The 16500-nt window shown below is 57.9% G+C and overlaps 1 protein-coding gene across 1 annotated transcript in view; it reads left to right on the top strand.

The window, feature by feature from the left end:
- The window catches only part of LOC121275011 (arginine-glutamic acid dipeptide repeats protein-like), a 155380-nt gene that overhangs the window by 21671 nt on the left and 117209 nt on the right, over nucleotides 1-16500 (top strand). The window contains exons 3-6 of the mRNA XM_041182403.1: nucleotides 1591-1755; nucleotides 14140-14244; nucleotides 14685-15451; nucleotides 15710-16279. Coding sequence (XP_041038337.1) covers nucleotides 1591-1755; nucleotides 14140-14244; nucleotides 14685-15451; nucleotides 15710-16279 — 1607 coding nt within the window. The remainder of the gene's footprint in view (nucleotides 1-1590; nucleotides 1756-14139; nucleotides 14245-14684; nucleotides 15452-15709; nucleotides 16280-16500) is intronic.

Below are 16500 nucleotides of genomic sequence, written 5' to 3'. Positions count from 1 at the left end.
TCAAACACTCCCAGGACAGGTACAGCACGGGGTTAAATACAGATTAAATCTCCCTCTGCACTGTCCCCATAAAACACTCCCAGGACAGGTACAGCACGGGGTTAGATACAGAGTAAATCTCCCTCTACACTGTCCCCATCAAACACTCCCAGGACAGGTACAGCACGGGGTTAGATACAGAGTAAATCTCCCTCTACACTGTCCCCATCAAACACTCCCAGGACAGGTACAGCACGGGGTTAGATACAGAGTAAATCTCCCTCTACACTGTCCCCATCAAACACTCCCAGGGCAGGTACAGCACGGGGTTAGATACAGAGTAAATCTCCCTCTACACTGTCCCCATCAAACACTCCCAGGACAGGTACAGCACGGGGTTAGATACAGAGTAAAGCTCCCTCTACAACGTCCCCATCCAACACTCCCAAGACAGGTACCACACGGGGTTCGAAACAGAATAAATCTGCCTCTATACCATCACAATGAAACACTCCCAGGACAGATACTGCTCTCGGTTAGATACAGAGTAAAGCTCCCTCTACACCGTCCCCATCAAACACTCCCAGGACAGGTACAGCACAGGGTTAGATACAGAGTAAATCTCCCTCTACACTGTCCCCTTCAAACACTCCCAGGACAGGTACAGCACGGGGTTAGATACAGAGTAAATCTCCCTCTACACTGTCCCCACTAAACACACCCAGGACAGGTACAGCACGGGGTTAGATACAGAGTAAATCTCCCTCTACACTGTCCCCATCAAACACTCCCAGGACAGGTAGAGCACGGGGTTAGATACAGAGTAAAGCTCCCTCTAGGCCTCAAACACTCCCAGGAAAGGTACAGAATGGACTTAGATACAGATTAAACTTCCCTCTACAACCTCCCAATCTAACCGTCCCAAGAGGGGAACAGCATGGGCTTAGATACAGAGTAAAGCTCCCTCTAAACTGTCCCCATCAAACACTCCTAGGACAGGTACAGCACGGGGCTAGATACAGAGTAAATCTCCATCTACACCGTCCCCATCAAACACTCCCACGACAGGTACAGCACAGGGTTAGATACAGAGTAAATCTCCCTCTACACCGTCCCCATCAAACACTCCCAGGACAGGTACAGCACGGGGTTAGATACAGAGTAAAGCTCCCTCTATACTGGCCCCATCAAACACTCACAGGACAGGTACAGCACGGGGTTAGATACAGAGTAAAGCTTCCTCTACACTGTCCCCATCAAACACTCCCAGGACAGGTACTGTTCTTGGTTAGATACAGAGTAAATCTCCCTCTACACTGTCCCCATTGAACTCTCCCAGGACAGGTACAGCACGGGGTTAGATACAGAGTAAATCTCCCTCTACACTGTCCCCATTGAACACTCCCAGGACAGGTACAGCATGGGGTGACATACAGAGAACACCTCCCTCTACACCGTCCCCATTAAACTCTCCAGGACAGATGCAGCACGGGGTTAGATACAGAGTAAAGCTCCCTCTACACTGTCCCCATCAAACGCTCCCAGGGACAGGTACAGCACGGGGGTTAGGGACCGATGCACTGACCTGTCTCTTTGACCCCTGCCCCTCAGATCTCGACCCTCCGAGGATCCAGGAGGAAGACCAACTCCAGCCCCGAGCCCCGGACCTCCTCCCGGTCCAGCGAGGAGCCTCGAGGCCGGGGTCGTGTGTCCCCTGGGGCGGTCAGCTCCTCCAGCACCGACAGCAAGAACGAGCATGGGAAGCCGCAGCTCAAGGTCAGAGGTCGGGGATCGGCGTTGGGCGCGTTGTCTGGGGGGGTTTGGTTGGGTTACTGATGGCTTGGTGGGCGACAGGAGTGGGGTCGATCGGATTGTCCCTCGGGAGCTCACTCCCCTCTACACACCTCCCTATCTCTGTAACCTCCTCCAGCCTCTACACCCCTCCCTATCTATGTAACCTCCTCCAGCCCCTACATTCCTCCCCATCTCTGTAACCTCCTCCAGCCCCCACACCCCTCCCCATCTCTGTAACCTCCTCCAGCCCCTACACCCCTCCCTATCTCTGTAACCTCCTCCAGCCCCTACATTCCTCCCCATCTCTGTAACCTCCTCCAGCCCCCACACCCCTCCCCATCTCTGTAACCTCCTCCAGCCCCTACACCCCTCCCTATCTCTGTAAACTCTTCCTATTCCTACACCCCTCCCTATCTCTGTAACATCCTCCAGCCCCTACACACCTCCCTATCTCTGTAACTTCCTCCAGCCCCTACACACCCCCCTAACTCAGTAAACCCCTCCAGCCCCGACACCACTCCCTATCTCTGTAACCTCTGCCAGCCCCTACAAACCTCCCTATCTCTGTGACCTCCTCCAGTCCCTACACCCTACCTACCTCTGTAACCTCCTCCAGCCCCTCAAACCCTCCTTATCTCTGTAACCTCCTCGAGCCCCTACAACACTCCCCATCTCTGTAACCTCCTCCAGACCCTACACCCCTCCCTATCTCTGTAAACTCTTCCAATCCCTACACCCCTCCCTATCTCTGTAACCTCCTCCACTCCCTACACACCTCCATATCTCTGTAACCTCCTCCAGCCCCTAAACCCCTCCCTATGTCTGTAACCTCCTCCAGCACCTACACACCTCCCTATCTCTGTAACCTCCTCCAGCCTCTACAACCCTCCCTATCTCTGTAACCTCCTCCAGCCCCTACACCCCTCCCTATCTCTGTAAAATCCTCCAGCCCCTATACACCTCCCTATCTCTGTAACCTCCTCCAGCACCTACACACCTCCCTATCTCTGTAACCTCCTCCAGCCCATACAACACTCCCTATCTCTGTAACCTCCTCCAGCCCCTACACCCCTCCCTATCTCTGTAAAATCCTCCAGCCCCTATACACCTCCCTATCTCTGTAACCTCCTCCAGCCCCAATACCCCTCCCTATCTCTGTAACCTCCTCCAGCCCCTACAATCCTCCCTATCCCTGTAACTGCCTCCAAGCCCTACAACTCTCCCTATCTCCGTAACATCCTCCAGCCCCCAACCACCCTCGATATCTCTGTAACCTCCTCCAGCCCCTAAATACCTCCCTATCTCTGTAACCTCCTCCAGCATCTACATCCCTCCCTATCTCTGTAACCTTCTCCAGACCCCTACACAACTTCCTATCTCTGTAACCTCCGCCAGTCCCTGCACACCTCCCTATCTCTATAACCTCCTCCAGCGCTCACACCCCTCCCTATCTCTGTAACCTCCTCGAGCCCCTACACCCCTCCCTATCTCTGTAACCTCCTCCAGCCCCTACACACCTCCCTATCTCTGTAACCTCCTCCAAGCCCTACAACCCTCCCTATCTCTGTAACCTCCTGCAGCCCCGACAACCCTCCCTATATCTGTAACATCCTCCAGCCCCTACACCCCTCCCTATCTCTGTAACCTCCTCCAGCCCCTACAACCCTCCCTATCTCTGTAACCTCCTCCAGCCCCTACACCCCTCCCTATCTCTGTAACCTCCTCCAGCCCCAACACCCCTCCCTATCTCTGTAACCTCCTCCAGCCCCTACACCACTCCTTATCTCTGTAACATCCTCCAGCCCCTACACACATCCCTATCTCTGTAACCTCCTCCAGCCCCTACACCACTCCTTATCTCTGTAACATCCTCCAGCCCCTACACCCCTCCCTATCTCTCTAACATTCTCCAGCCCCTACACACCTCCCTTTCTCTGTAACCTCCTCCGGCGCCTACACCCCTCCCTATCTATGTAACCTCCTCCAGCCTCTGCAACACTCCCTATCTCTGTAACCTCCTCCAGCCCCTACACCCCTCCCTATCTCTGTAAACTCTTCCAATTCCTACACCCAACCCAATCTCTGTAACATCCTCCAGCCCCTACACACCTCCCTAACTCAGTAACCGCCTCCAGCCCCGACACCACTCCCTATCTCTGTAACCTCCTCCAGCCTCTACAACACTCCCTATCTCTGTAACCGCCTCCAAGCCCTACAACCCTCCCTATCTCCGTAACCTCCTCCAGCCCCTACACCCCTCCCTATTTCTGTAACCTCCTCCAGCCCCTACACCCCTCCCTATCTCTGTAACCTCCGCCAGCCCCTAAACTACTCCCAAGCTCTGTAACCTCCTCCAGCCTCTACAACCCTCCCTATCTCTGTAACCGCCTCCAAGCCCTCCAACTCTCCCTATCTCCGTAACATCCTCCAGCCCCCTACCACCCTCGCTATCTCTGTAACCTCCTCCAGCCCCTACATCCCTCCCTATCTCTGTAACCTCCTCCAGCCCCTGCACCCCACCCTATCTCTGTAACCTCCTCCAGCCCCTACACCCATCCCTATCTCTGTAACCTCCTCCAGCATCTACATCCCTCCCTATCTCTGTAACCTCCTCCAGCCCCCTACAACCCTCGCTATCTCTTTAACCTCCTCCAGTCCCTACACCCCTCCCTATCTCTGTAACCTCCTCGAGCCCCTACACCCCTCCCTATCTCTGTAACCTCCTCCAGACCCTACACCACTCCCTATCTCTGTAACCTCCGCCATTCACTACACACCACCCTATCTCTGTAACCTCCTCCAGCCCCTACACCCCTCCCTATCTCTGTAACCTCCTCGAGCCCCTACACCCCTCCCTATTTCTGTAACCTCCTCCAGCCCCTACACCCCTCCCTATCTCTGTAACCTCCTCCAAGCCCTACAACCCTCCCCATCTCTGTAACCTCCTCCAGCCCCTACACCCCTCCATATCTCTGTAACCTCCTCCAGCACCTACACCCATCCATATCTCTGTAAAATCCTCCAGCCCCTACACACCTCCCTATCTCTGTAACCTCCTCCAGCAACTACACCACTCCCTACCTCTGTAACCTCCTCCAGCGCCTACACCCCTCCCTATCTATGTAACCTCCTCCAGCCCCAACACCCCTCCCTATCTCTGTAAACTCCTCCAGCCCCTACACCCCTCCCTATCTCTGTAACCTCCTCCAGTCCCTACACCCCTCCCTATCTATGTAACCTCCTCCAGCCCCTACACCCATCCCTATATCCGTAACCTCCTCCAGCTCCTGCAACCCTCCCTATCTCTGTAACCTCCTCTGGCGCCTACACCCCTCCCTATCTCTGTAACCTCCTCCAGCCCCTACACCCCACCCTATCTCTGTAAACACCTCCAGCCCTTACAACCCTCCCTATCTCTGTAACCGCCTACAAGCCCTACAACCCTCCCTATCTCCGTAACCTTCTCCAGCCCCCTACCACCCTCGCGATCTCTGTAACCTCCTCCAGCAACTACACCACTCCCTATCTCTGTAACCTCCTCCGGTGCCTACACCCCTCCCTATCTATGTAACCTCCTCCAGCCCCAACACCCCTCCCTATCTCTGTAAACTCCTCCAAACCCCTACACCCCTCCCTATCTCTGTAACCTCCTCCAGCCCCTACACCCATCCCTATATCCGTAACCTCCTCCAGCTCCTGCAACCCTGCCTATCTCTGTAACCTCCTCTGGCGCCTACACCCCTCCCTATCTCTGTAACCTCCTCCAGCCCCTACACCCCACCCTATCTCGGTAACCTCCTCCAGCCCTTACAACCCTCCCTATCTCTGTAACCGCCTACAAGCCCTACAAACCTCCCTATCTCCGTAACCTTCTCCAGCCCCCTACCACCCTCGCGATCTCTGTAACCTCCTCCAGCCCCTACACCCCTCCCCATCTCTGTAACCTCCTCCAGCCCCTAAACCCCTCCCTATCTCTGTAACCTCCTCCAAGCCCTACAACCCTCCCTATTTCTGTAACCTCCTCCAGCCCCTACACCCCTCCCTATCTCTGTAACCTCCTCCAGCACATACACCCATCCCTATCTCTGTAACCTCCTCCTGCCCCCTAAACACCTCCCTATCTCTGTAACTTCCTCCAGACCCTACACCCCTCCCTATCTCTGTAACCTCCTCCAGCACATACACCCCTCCCTATCTCTGTAACCTCCTCCAAGCCCTACAACCCTCCCTATCTCCGTAACCTCCTCCTGCCCCCTAAACACCTCCCTATCTCTGTAACTTCCTCCAGAACCTACACCCTTCCCTATCTCTGTAACCTCCTCCAGACCCTACACCCCTCCCTATCTCTGTAACCTCCTCCAGCCCCTACAACCCTCCCTATCACTGTAACCTCCTCCAGTCCCTACACCCCTCCCTATCTCTGTAACCTCCGCCATTCCCTACACACCTCCCTATCTGTGTAACCTCCTCCAGCCCTCACACCCCTCCCTATCTCTGTAACCTCCTCGAGCCCCAACACCCCTCCCTATCTCTGTAACCTCCTCCAGCCCCTACACCCCTCCCTATCTCTGTAACCTCCTCCAGCCCCTACACCCCTCCCTATCTCTGTAACCTCCTCGAGCCCCTACACACCTCCCTATCTCTGTAACCTCCTCCAGCCCCTAAACCCCTCCATATCTCTGTAAAATCCTCCAGCCCCTACACACCTCCCTATCTCTGTAACCTCCTCCAGCAACTACACCACTCCCTCACTCTGTAACCTCCTCCGGCGCCTACACCCCTCCCTATCTATGTAACCTCCTCCAGCCCCAACACCCCTCCCTATCTCTGTAAACTCCTCCAGCCTCTACACCCCTCCCTATCTCTGTAACCTCCTCCAACCCCTACACCCATCCCTATATCCGTAACCTCCTCCAGCTCCTGCAACCCTCCCTATCTCTGTAACCTCCTCTGGCGCCTACACCCCTCCCTATCTCTGTAACCTCCTCCAGCCCCTACACCCCTCCCTATCTCTGTAACCTCCTCCAGCCCCTACACCCATCCCTATATCCGTAACCTCCTCCAGCTCCTGCAACCCTCCCTATCTCTGTAACCTCCTCTGGCGCCTACACCCCTCCCTAACTCTGTAACCTCCTCCAGCCCTTACAACCCTCCCTATCTCTGTAACCTCCTCCAAGCCCTACAACCCTCCCTATCTCTGTAACCTCCTCCAGCCCCTACACCCCTCCCTAGCTCTGTAACCTCCTCCAGCACATACACCCCTCCCTATCTCTGTAACCTCCTCCAGCCCCTACACCCCTCCCTATCTCTGTAACCTCCTCCAGCCCCTACACCCTCCCTATCCCTGTAACCCCCTCCAGCCCCCTACAACCCTCCCTATCTCTCTAACCTCCTCCAGCCCCTACACCCCTCGCTATCTCTGTAAACCTCCACCGGCCCCTACACCCCTCCCTATCGCTGTAACCTCCTCCAGACCCTACACCCCTCCCTTTCTCTGTAACCTCCTCCAGCCCCTACACCCCTCCCTATCTCTCTTAATTCCTCCACACCCTGCACCCCTTCCTATCTCTGTAACCTCCTCCTGACCCTACACCCCTCCCTATCTCTGTAACATCCTCCAGCGCCTACATCCCTCCCTATCTCTGTAACCTCCTCCAAGCCCTACAACCCTCCCTATCTCTGTAACCTCCTCCAGCTCCTACACCCCTCCCTATCTCTGTAACCTCCTCCAGCCCCTAAACCCCTCCCTATCTCTGTAACCTCCTCCAGCCCCTAAACCCCTCCCTATCTCTGTAACCTCCTCCAGCTCCTACACCCCTCCCTATCTCTGTAACCTCCTCCAGCCCCTAAACCCCTCACTATCTCTGTAACCTCCTCCAGCCCCTAAACCCCTCCCTATCTCTGTAACCTCCTCCAGCCCCTAAACCCCTCCCTATCTCTGTAACCTCCTCCAGCCCCTAAACCCCTCCCTATCTCTGTAACCTCCTCCAGCCCCTACACCCCTCCATATCTCTGTAAAATCCTCCAGCCCCTACACACCTCCCTATCTCTTTCACCTCCACCAGCCCCAACACCACTCCCTATCTCTGTAACATCCTCCGGCGCCTACACCCCTCCCTATCTCTGTAACCCTCCTCCAGCCCCCTACACCCCTCCCTATCTCTGTAAATTCCTCCAGCCCCTACACCCCTCCCTATCTCTGTAACCTCCTACAGACCCTACACCCCTCCCTAACTCTGTAACCTCATCCAGCCCCTACACCCCACCCTATCTCTGTAACCTCCTCCAGCCCTTACAACCCTCCCTATCTCTGTAACCGCCTCCAAGCCCTACAACCCTCCCTATCTCCGTAACCTCCTCCAGCCCCTACACCCCTCCCTATCTCTGTAACCTCCTCCAGCACATATACCCCTCCCTATCTCTGTAACCTCCTCCAACACCTACACCACTCCCTATCTCTGTAACCTCCTCCAGCACATACACCCCTCCCTATCTCTGTAAACCTCCTCCGGACCCTACACCCCTCCCTATCTCTGTAACCTCCTGCAGACCCTACACCCCTCCCTTTCTCTGTAACCTCCTCCAGCCTGTACACCCCTCCCTATCTCTCTTAATTCCTCCACACCCTACACCCCTCCCTATCTCTGTAACCTCCTCCTGACCCTACACCCCTCCCTATCTCTGTAACTTCCTCCAGCACCTACACCCCTCCCTATCTCTGTAACCTCCTCCAGCCTCCACACCCCTCTCTATCTCTGTAACCTCCGCCAGCGCCTACAACCCTCCCTATCTCTGTGACCTCCTCCAGTCCCTACACCCTCCCTACCTCTGTAACCTCCTCCAGCCCCTCAAAACCTCCTTATCTATTTAACCTCCTCGAGCCCCTACACCCCTCCCTATCTCTGTAAACTCTTCCAATCCCCACACCCCTCCCTATCTCTGTAACCTCCTCCAGCCCCTACACCCCTCCTTATCTCTGTAACCTCCTCCAGCCCCTACACCCCTCCTTATCTCTGTAACCTCCTCCAGCCCCTACACCCCTCCCTATCTCTGTAAACTCTTCCAATCCGCCCACCCCTCCCTATCTCTGTAACCTCCTCCAGCCCCTACACCCCTCCTTATCTCTGTAACCTCCTCCAGCCCCTACACCCCTCCTTATCTCTGTAACCTCCTCCAGCCCCTACACCCCTCCTTATCTCTGTAACCTCCTCCAGCCCCTACACACATCCCTATCTCTGTAACCTCCTACAGCCCCCACACCCCTCCATATCTCTGTAACCTCCTCCACACACTACACCCCTCCCTATCTCTGTAACCTCCTCCAACCCCTACACCCCTCCCTAGCTCTGTAACCTCCTCCAGCACATACACCCCTCCCTATCTCTGTAACCTCCTCCAGCCCCTACAAACCTCCCTATTTCTGTAACCTCCTCCAGTCCCCTACACCCCTCCCTATCTCTGTAACCTCCTCCAGCCCCTACACCCTCCCTATCTCTGTAACCCCCTCCAGCCCCCTACAACCCTCCCTATCTCTCTAACCTCCTCCAGCCCCTACACCCCTCGCTATCTCTGTAAACCTCCTCTGGCCCCTACACCCCTCCCTATCTCTGTAACCTCCTCCAGACCCTACACCCCTCCCTTTCTCTGTAACCTCCTCCAGCCCCTACACCCCTCCCTATCTCTGTAACCTCCTCCTGACCCTACACCCCTCCCTATCTCTGTAACCTCCTCCAGCCCCCACACTCCTCTCTATCTCTGTAACCTCCGCCAGCGCCTAGAACCCTCCCTATCTCTGTGACCTCCTCCAGTCCCTACACCCTCCCTACCTCTGTAACCTCCTCCAGCCCCTCAAACCCTCCTTATCTCTGTAAACTCCTCCAGCCCCTACACCCCTCCCTAGCTCTGTAACCTCCTCCAGCCCCTACAACCCTCCCTATCTCTTTAACCTCCTCCAGCCCATACACCCCTCCCTATCTCTGTAACCTCCTCCAGCCCCTACACCCCTCCCTATCTCTGTAACCTCCTCCAGCCCCTACACACCTCCTTATCTCTGTAACCTCCTCCAGCCCCTAAACCCCTCCCTATCTCTGTAACCTCCTCCAGCCCCTACACCCCTCCATATCTCTGTAAAATCCTCCAGCCCCTACACACCTCCCTATCTCTTTCACCTCCACCAGCCCCAACACCACTCCCTATCTCTGTAACATCCTCCGGCGTCTACACCCCTCCCTATCTCTGTAACCCTCCTCCAGCCCCCTACACCCCTCCCTATCTCTGTAAATTCCTCCAGCCCCTACACCCCTCCCTATCTCTGTAACCTCCTACAGACCCTACACCCCTCCCTAACTCTGTAACCTCATCCAGCCCCTACACCCCACCCTATCTCTGTAACCTCCTCCAGCCCTTACAACCCTCCCTATCTCTGTAACCGCCTCCAAGCCCTACAACCCTCCCTATCTCCGTAACCTCCTCCAGCCCCTACACCCCTCCCTATCTCTGTAACCTCCTCCAGCACATACACCCCTCCCTATCTCTGTAACCTCCTCCAACACCTACACCACTCCCTATCTCTGTAACCTCCTCCAGCACATACACCCATCCCTATCTCTGTAAACCTCCTCCGGACCCTACACCCCTCCCTATCTCTGTAACCTCCTGCAGACCCTACACCCCTCCCTTTCTCTGTAACCTCCTCCAGCCTGTACACCCCTCCCTATCTCTCTTAATTCCTCCAGCCCCTACACCCCTCCCTATCTCTGTAACCTCCTCCTGACCCTACACCCCTCCCTATCTCTGTAACTTCCTCCAGCACCTACACCCCTCCCTATCTCTGTAACCTCCTCCAGCCTCCACACCCCTCTCTATCTCTGTAACCTCCGCCAGCGCCTACAACCCTAGCTATCTCTGTGACCTCCTCCAGTCCCTACACCCTCCCTACCTCTGTAACCTCCTCCAGCCCCTCAAAACCTCCTTATCTATTTAACCTCCTCGAGCCCCTACACCCCTCCCTATCTCTGTAAACTCTTCCAATCCCCACACCCCTCCCTATCTCTGTAACCTCCTCCAGCCCCTACACCCCTCCTTATCTCTGTAACCTCCTCCAGCCCCTACACCCCTCCTTATCTCTGTAACCTCCTCCAGCCCCTACACCCCTCCCTATCTCTGTAAACTCTTCCAATCCGCACACCCCTCCCTATCTCTGTAACCTCCTCCAGCCCCTACACCCCTCCTTATCTCTGTAACCTCCTCCAGCCCCTACACCCCTCCTTATCTCTGTAACCTCCTCCAGCCCCTACACACATCCCTATCTCTGTAACCTCCTACAGCCCCTAAACTCCTCCCTATCTCTGTAACCTCCTCCATCCCCCACACCCCTCCATATCTCTGTAACCTCCTCCACACACTACACCCCTCCCTATCTCTGTAACCTCCTCCAACCCCTACACACCTCCCTAGCTCTGTAACCTCCTCCAGCACATACACCCCTCCCTATCTCTGTAACCTCCTCCAGCCCCTACAAACCTCCCTATTTCTGTAACCTCCTCCAGTCCCCTACACCCCTCCCTATCTCTGTAACCTCCTCCAGCCCCTACACCCTCCCTATCTCTGTAACCCCCTCCAGCCCCCTACAACCCTCCCTATCTCTCTAACCTCATCCAGCCCCTACACCCCTCGCTATCTCTGTAAACCTCCTCTGGCCCCTACACCCCTCCCTATCTCTGTAACCTCCTCCAGACCCTACACCCCTCCCTTTCTCTGTAACCTCCTCCAGCCCCTACACCCCTCCCTATCTCTGTAACCTCCTCCTGACCCTACACCCCTCCCTATCTCTGTAACCTCCTCCAGCCCCCACACTCCTCTCTATCTCTGTAACCTCCGCCAGCGCCTACAACCCTCCCTATCTCTGTGACCTCCTCCAGTCCCTACACCCTCCCTACCTCTGTAACCTCCTCCAGCCCCTCAAACCCTCCTTATCTCTGTAAACTCCTCCAGCCCCTACACCCCTCCCTAGCTCTGTAACCTCCTCCAGCCCCTACAACCCTCCCTATCTCTTTAACCTCCTCCAGCCCATACACCCCTCCCTATCTCTGTAACCTCCTCCAGCCCCTACACCCCTCCCTATCTCTGTAACCTCCTCCAGCCCCTACACACCTCCTTATCTCTGTAACCTCCTACAGCCCCTAAACCCCTCCCTATCTCTGTAACCTCCTCCACCCCCTACACCCCTCCCTATCTCTGTATCCTACTCCAGCCCCTACACCCCTCCCTATCTCTGTAACCTCCTCCAGCCCCTACAACCCTCCCTATCTCTGTAACCTCCTCCAGCCCCTACACCCCTCCCTATCTCTCTAACCTCCTCCCGCCCCTACAACCCTCCCTATCTCTGTAACCCTCCTCCAGCCCCTACACACCTCCCTATCTCTGTTACCTCCTACAGCCCCTACACCCGTCCCTAACTCTGTAACCTCCTCCAGCCCCTACACCTCTCCCTATCTCTGTAACCTCCTCCAGCCCCTACAACCCTCCCTAACTCTGTTACCTCCTCCAGCCCCTACACCCCTCCCTATCTCTGTAACCACCTCCAGCCCCTACACCCCTCCCTATCTCTGTAACCTCCTCCAGCCCCTACACCCCTCCCTATCTCTGTAACCTCCTCCAGCCCCTACACCCCTCCCTATCTCTGTAACCTCCTCCACCTGCTACACCCCTCCCTATCTGTGTAACCTCCTCCAGCCCCTACACCCCTCCCTATCTCTGTAACCTCCTCCAGTCCCTACACCCCTCCCTATCTCTGTAAATTCCTCTAACCCCAAGACCACTCCCTATCTCTGTAACCTCCTCCAGCCCCTACACCCCTCACTATCTCTGTAACCTCCTCCAGCCCCTACAACCCTCCCTATCTCTGTAACCTCCTCAAGACCCTATAAACCTCCCTATCTCCATAACCTCCTCCAGCACCTACAACCCTCCCTATCTCTGTAACCTCCTCAAGACCCTACAAACCTCCCTATCTCCGTGACCTCCTCCAGCACCTACACCCCTCCATATCTCTGTACCCTCCTCCAGCCCCTACTCCCCTCCCTATCTCTGTAACCTCCTCCAGTCCCTACACCCCTCCCTATCTCTGTAAATTCCTCTAACCCCAAGACCACTCCCTATCTCTGTAACCTCCTCCAGCCCCTACACCCCTCACTATCTCTGTAACCTCCTCCAGCCCCTACAACCCTCCCTATCTCTGTAACCTCCTCAAGACCCTATAAACCTCCCTATCTCCATAACCTCCTCCAGCACCTACAACCCTCCCTATCTCTGTAACCTCCTCAAGACCCTACAAACCTCCCTATCTCCGTGACCTCCTCCAGCACCTACACCCCTCCATATCTCTGTACCCTCCTCCAGCCCCTACACCCCTCCCTATCTCTGTAACCTCCTCCAGCCCCTACAACCCTCCCTATCTCTGTAACCTCCTCAAGACCCTACAAACCTCCCTATCTCCGTAACCTCCTCCAACCCTTACAACACTCCCTATCTCTGTAACCTCCTCCATCCACCTTCAACACTCTCTATCTCTGTAACCTCCTCCAGCCCCTACAACCCTCCCTATCTCTGTAACCTCTTCCAGCCCCTACACCCCTCCTTATCTCTGTAACCTCCTCCAGCCCCTACACCCCTCCCTATCTCTGTAACCTCCTCAAGACCCTACAAACCTCCCTATCTCCGTAACCTCTTCCAGACCCTACACCCCTCCTTATCTCTGTAAAGTCCTCCAGCACCTACACCCCTCCCTATCTCTGTAACCTCCTCCAGCCCCTACACCCCTCCCTATCTCTGTAACCTCCTCCAGCCCCTACAACCCTCCCTATCTCTGTAACCTCCTCCAGCCGCTACACCCCTCCCTATCTCTGTAACCTCCTCCAGTCCCTACACCCCTCCCTATCTCTGTAACCTCCTCCAGTCCCTACACCCCTCCCTATCTATGTAACCTCCTATGACCCTGCGCCGCTCCTATTCTGGCCCATCAAATCTCCCCCGATTCCCATCGCTCTTCCATTGGCGGCCGGGCCTTCATCTGCCTGGGGGCCCTAAACTCTGGAACTCCCTCGCTGAACCTCTCCTCTCTCTCTCTATTCCATGCTCGCTCTCTCCCTCTTTTCCTTTGAGGCCTCCCTTAAAACCGATATCCTTGCCTGTCCCTAGTACCTCCTCTCGTGGTTTCGGTGCCCAGACCCATCCCGAGAAAGGACCCCCTCAAGTAACCGAGCCACATTTTAACGTGCTGGAGGGATTTTACCGAAGTCGTTGATAATCAGCCGAGCATTCAGACCACCGGCCTAATGGAGCGGGCGCCTCTCCAAATTTTTGCAGGTCGACCCAGCTTTGGACCTGAAAGTGGTGAGGAGCCTCCGAGAGCGAACGCAGACTGAGGATGAGCGGACAGAATGCGCAAACCACAAGAGGATGAAGATGCCGGTGAGTCTGATAGACGGGATGGTCCAATGGGCAGACACGTAGACGCTGGAACATGTTTGATGGGGACTTTGTAGAGGGAGATTGACTCTGTATCTAACCCCGTGCTGTACCTGTCCTGGGAGTGTTTGATGGGGACGGTGTAGAGGGAGATTTACTCTGTATCTAACCCCGTGCTGTACCTGTCTTGGGTGTGTTTGATGGGGACAGTGTAGAGGGAGATTTACTCTGTATCTAACCCCGTGCTGTACCTGTCCTGGGAGTGTTTGATGGGGACAGTGTAGAGGGAGCTCTACTCTGTATCTAACCCCGTGCTGTACCTGTCCTGGGAGTGTTTGATGGGGGACGGTGTAGACGGAGCTTTACTCTGTATCTAACCCTGCGCTGTCCCTGTTCTCACTCTCCCTCTCTTCTCCCCCATCCCTCCCCACTCCCTACTGCAGGAATTCATCCAGCCCCTGTCGCCCTCAGACCTGGACAGTCTGGACAGCAACAGCCTGAACGAGGACAACAGCAGCGACCCGCGGGACATCGACCAGGACAACCGGAGCACCTCGCCCAGCATCGCCAGCCCCTGCGGGGCGGACAGCGACTCCGACTCCTCCGCCTCCCAGTGCCCGCTGGGCCCCTTGGCCGGCAGCCCACTGCCCGCTGAGCCCTCCTCCTCCACCTCCTCCTCCTCCCCCTCCTCCTCCTCCTCCTCCTCCTCCTCCTCCCCCTCCTCCTCCTCCTCCCCCTCCTCCTCCACCACCACCACCACCACCACCACCACCACCACCACGACCACCGCCGCCGCCTCCACCTCGGGCCTGCGTCAGCCTCAGGGCCAGGTCCAGGACCTCGGCCCCCCGCGGCCGCCTCCCTCCGCCCCTCCTTGGCCCGCCCACGCCCCCGCCCCCGCCTCCCCGGCCGCCGCCTCCTCCTCCGGCCCGTCTCGGGCCTACCCGTGCCCGAGGCCCGGCGACGGACCCCCTTTCACCGCCCGCCTGCCCCCGCCCCCCGCCCTCAAGCCGCTCGCCCACCCGTCGCCCCTCCCCTGCCAGGCCCCCGCGCCCGCCCTGCCGCTGATGGCGCAGGCGGCGGGTCACCCGCCGGCCCCGCCGGTGAGCGCCCACCAGGCCCCCGGGCCCGCCCGCTTCGCCCCCGCCACCGCCACCGCCCCACCTCCTCCCGCCAACCCCTCGTCGCCCGCGGCCGCCCACCCGCTGCCGCCCAACCCCCCCCCCTCCTCCTCCTCCTCCTCCTCCTCCTCCTCCTCCTCCTCCTCCCCCTCCCCGGCCCACCCGCTCCATTTCCCCGCCCTGCCCCCTCAGGGGGCCTCCCCGGCCTGGCACTACGCCCGCCCGGCACACCCCCAGCCCCCCACCCACCCAAGCCCACCGCAACAACCCCCGCCGCCTCCTCCCCCCCCACCTCCCCCCCCACCTCCCCCTCCCCCTCCCCTCCCACCCCCACCTCACCCTCACTCCTGCCCCCCGGCGGCGGGCGGGGCCAGGCCTGCGGCCTACCTGCCGGCCGGGCCTCACGGCGCCAACCAGGCCTCAGGCCTGAGCGCTCGGGCCTTCTCGCCGCCCTCCACCTCCACCTCCTCGGCCTCCCTCGCCCCCTCCCCCTCGGTCAAGGCCTACTCCTCCTCCTCCTCCTCCTCCTCCTCCTCCCACTCCACCTCCACCTCCGGCTACGTCCAGGCCCTGCCCGCCGCCCACTACCTCAACGCGGGCCCGGCCGGGACCGCCTCCTCCTACCCGCTCCCGGGGGTGTCCGGCTCTCCCTCCCGCCTGCCGCCCTACCCCTTCCCCCCGCCCTCCTCCTCCTCCTCCTCCTCCTCCTCCTCCTCCTCCTCCCTCTCCCTCCCCGCCTCCTCCTCCTCCAAGCCCCCGGCCGCCCCCAGGCTCCGGGGGGAGGAGGCGCTGGCCCCCACCGAGGAGGGGGCGGGCGAGGAAGGGGTCCCCGACAGCCCCCCCGGGGTTCCGGCCCGCAGCCCCTCCCCCGAGCCCAGGGTGGTGGACACGGCCAGCCACGCCAGCCAGTCGGCCAGGTAAGGCGGCACTGACACCCCCACCCCACCCCCACCCACACCCCCCACACACACCCCTCCCCCACACACACACCCCTCCCCCCCACACACACCCCTCCCCCCACACACACACCCCCACCCCCACCCCCTCCCCCCCACACACACACACCCTCCCCCCCACACACACCCCTCCCCCACACACACCCCTCCCCCCACACACACCCCTCCCCCACACACACACC

Source organism: Carcharodon carcharias, assembly GCF_017639515.1.
Source record: "Carcharodon carcharias isolate sCarCar2 chromosome 40 unlocalized genomic scaffold, sCarCar2.pri SUPER_40_unloc_1, whole genome shotgun sequence".
NCBI classification, from domain to species: Eukaryota; Metazoa; Chordata; class Chondrichthyes; order Lamniformes; family Lamnidae; genus Carcharodon; species Carcharodon carcharias.
The sequence above is the reverse complement of the archived record's forward strand: the minus strand, read 5'-3'. Positions and strand labels throughout refer to the sequence as shown.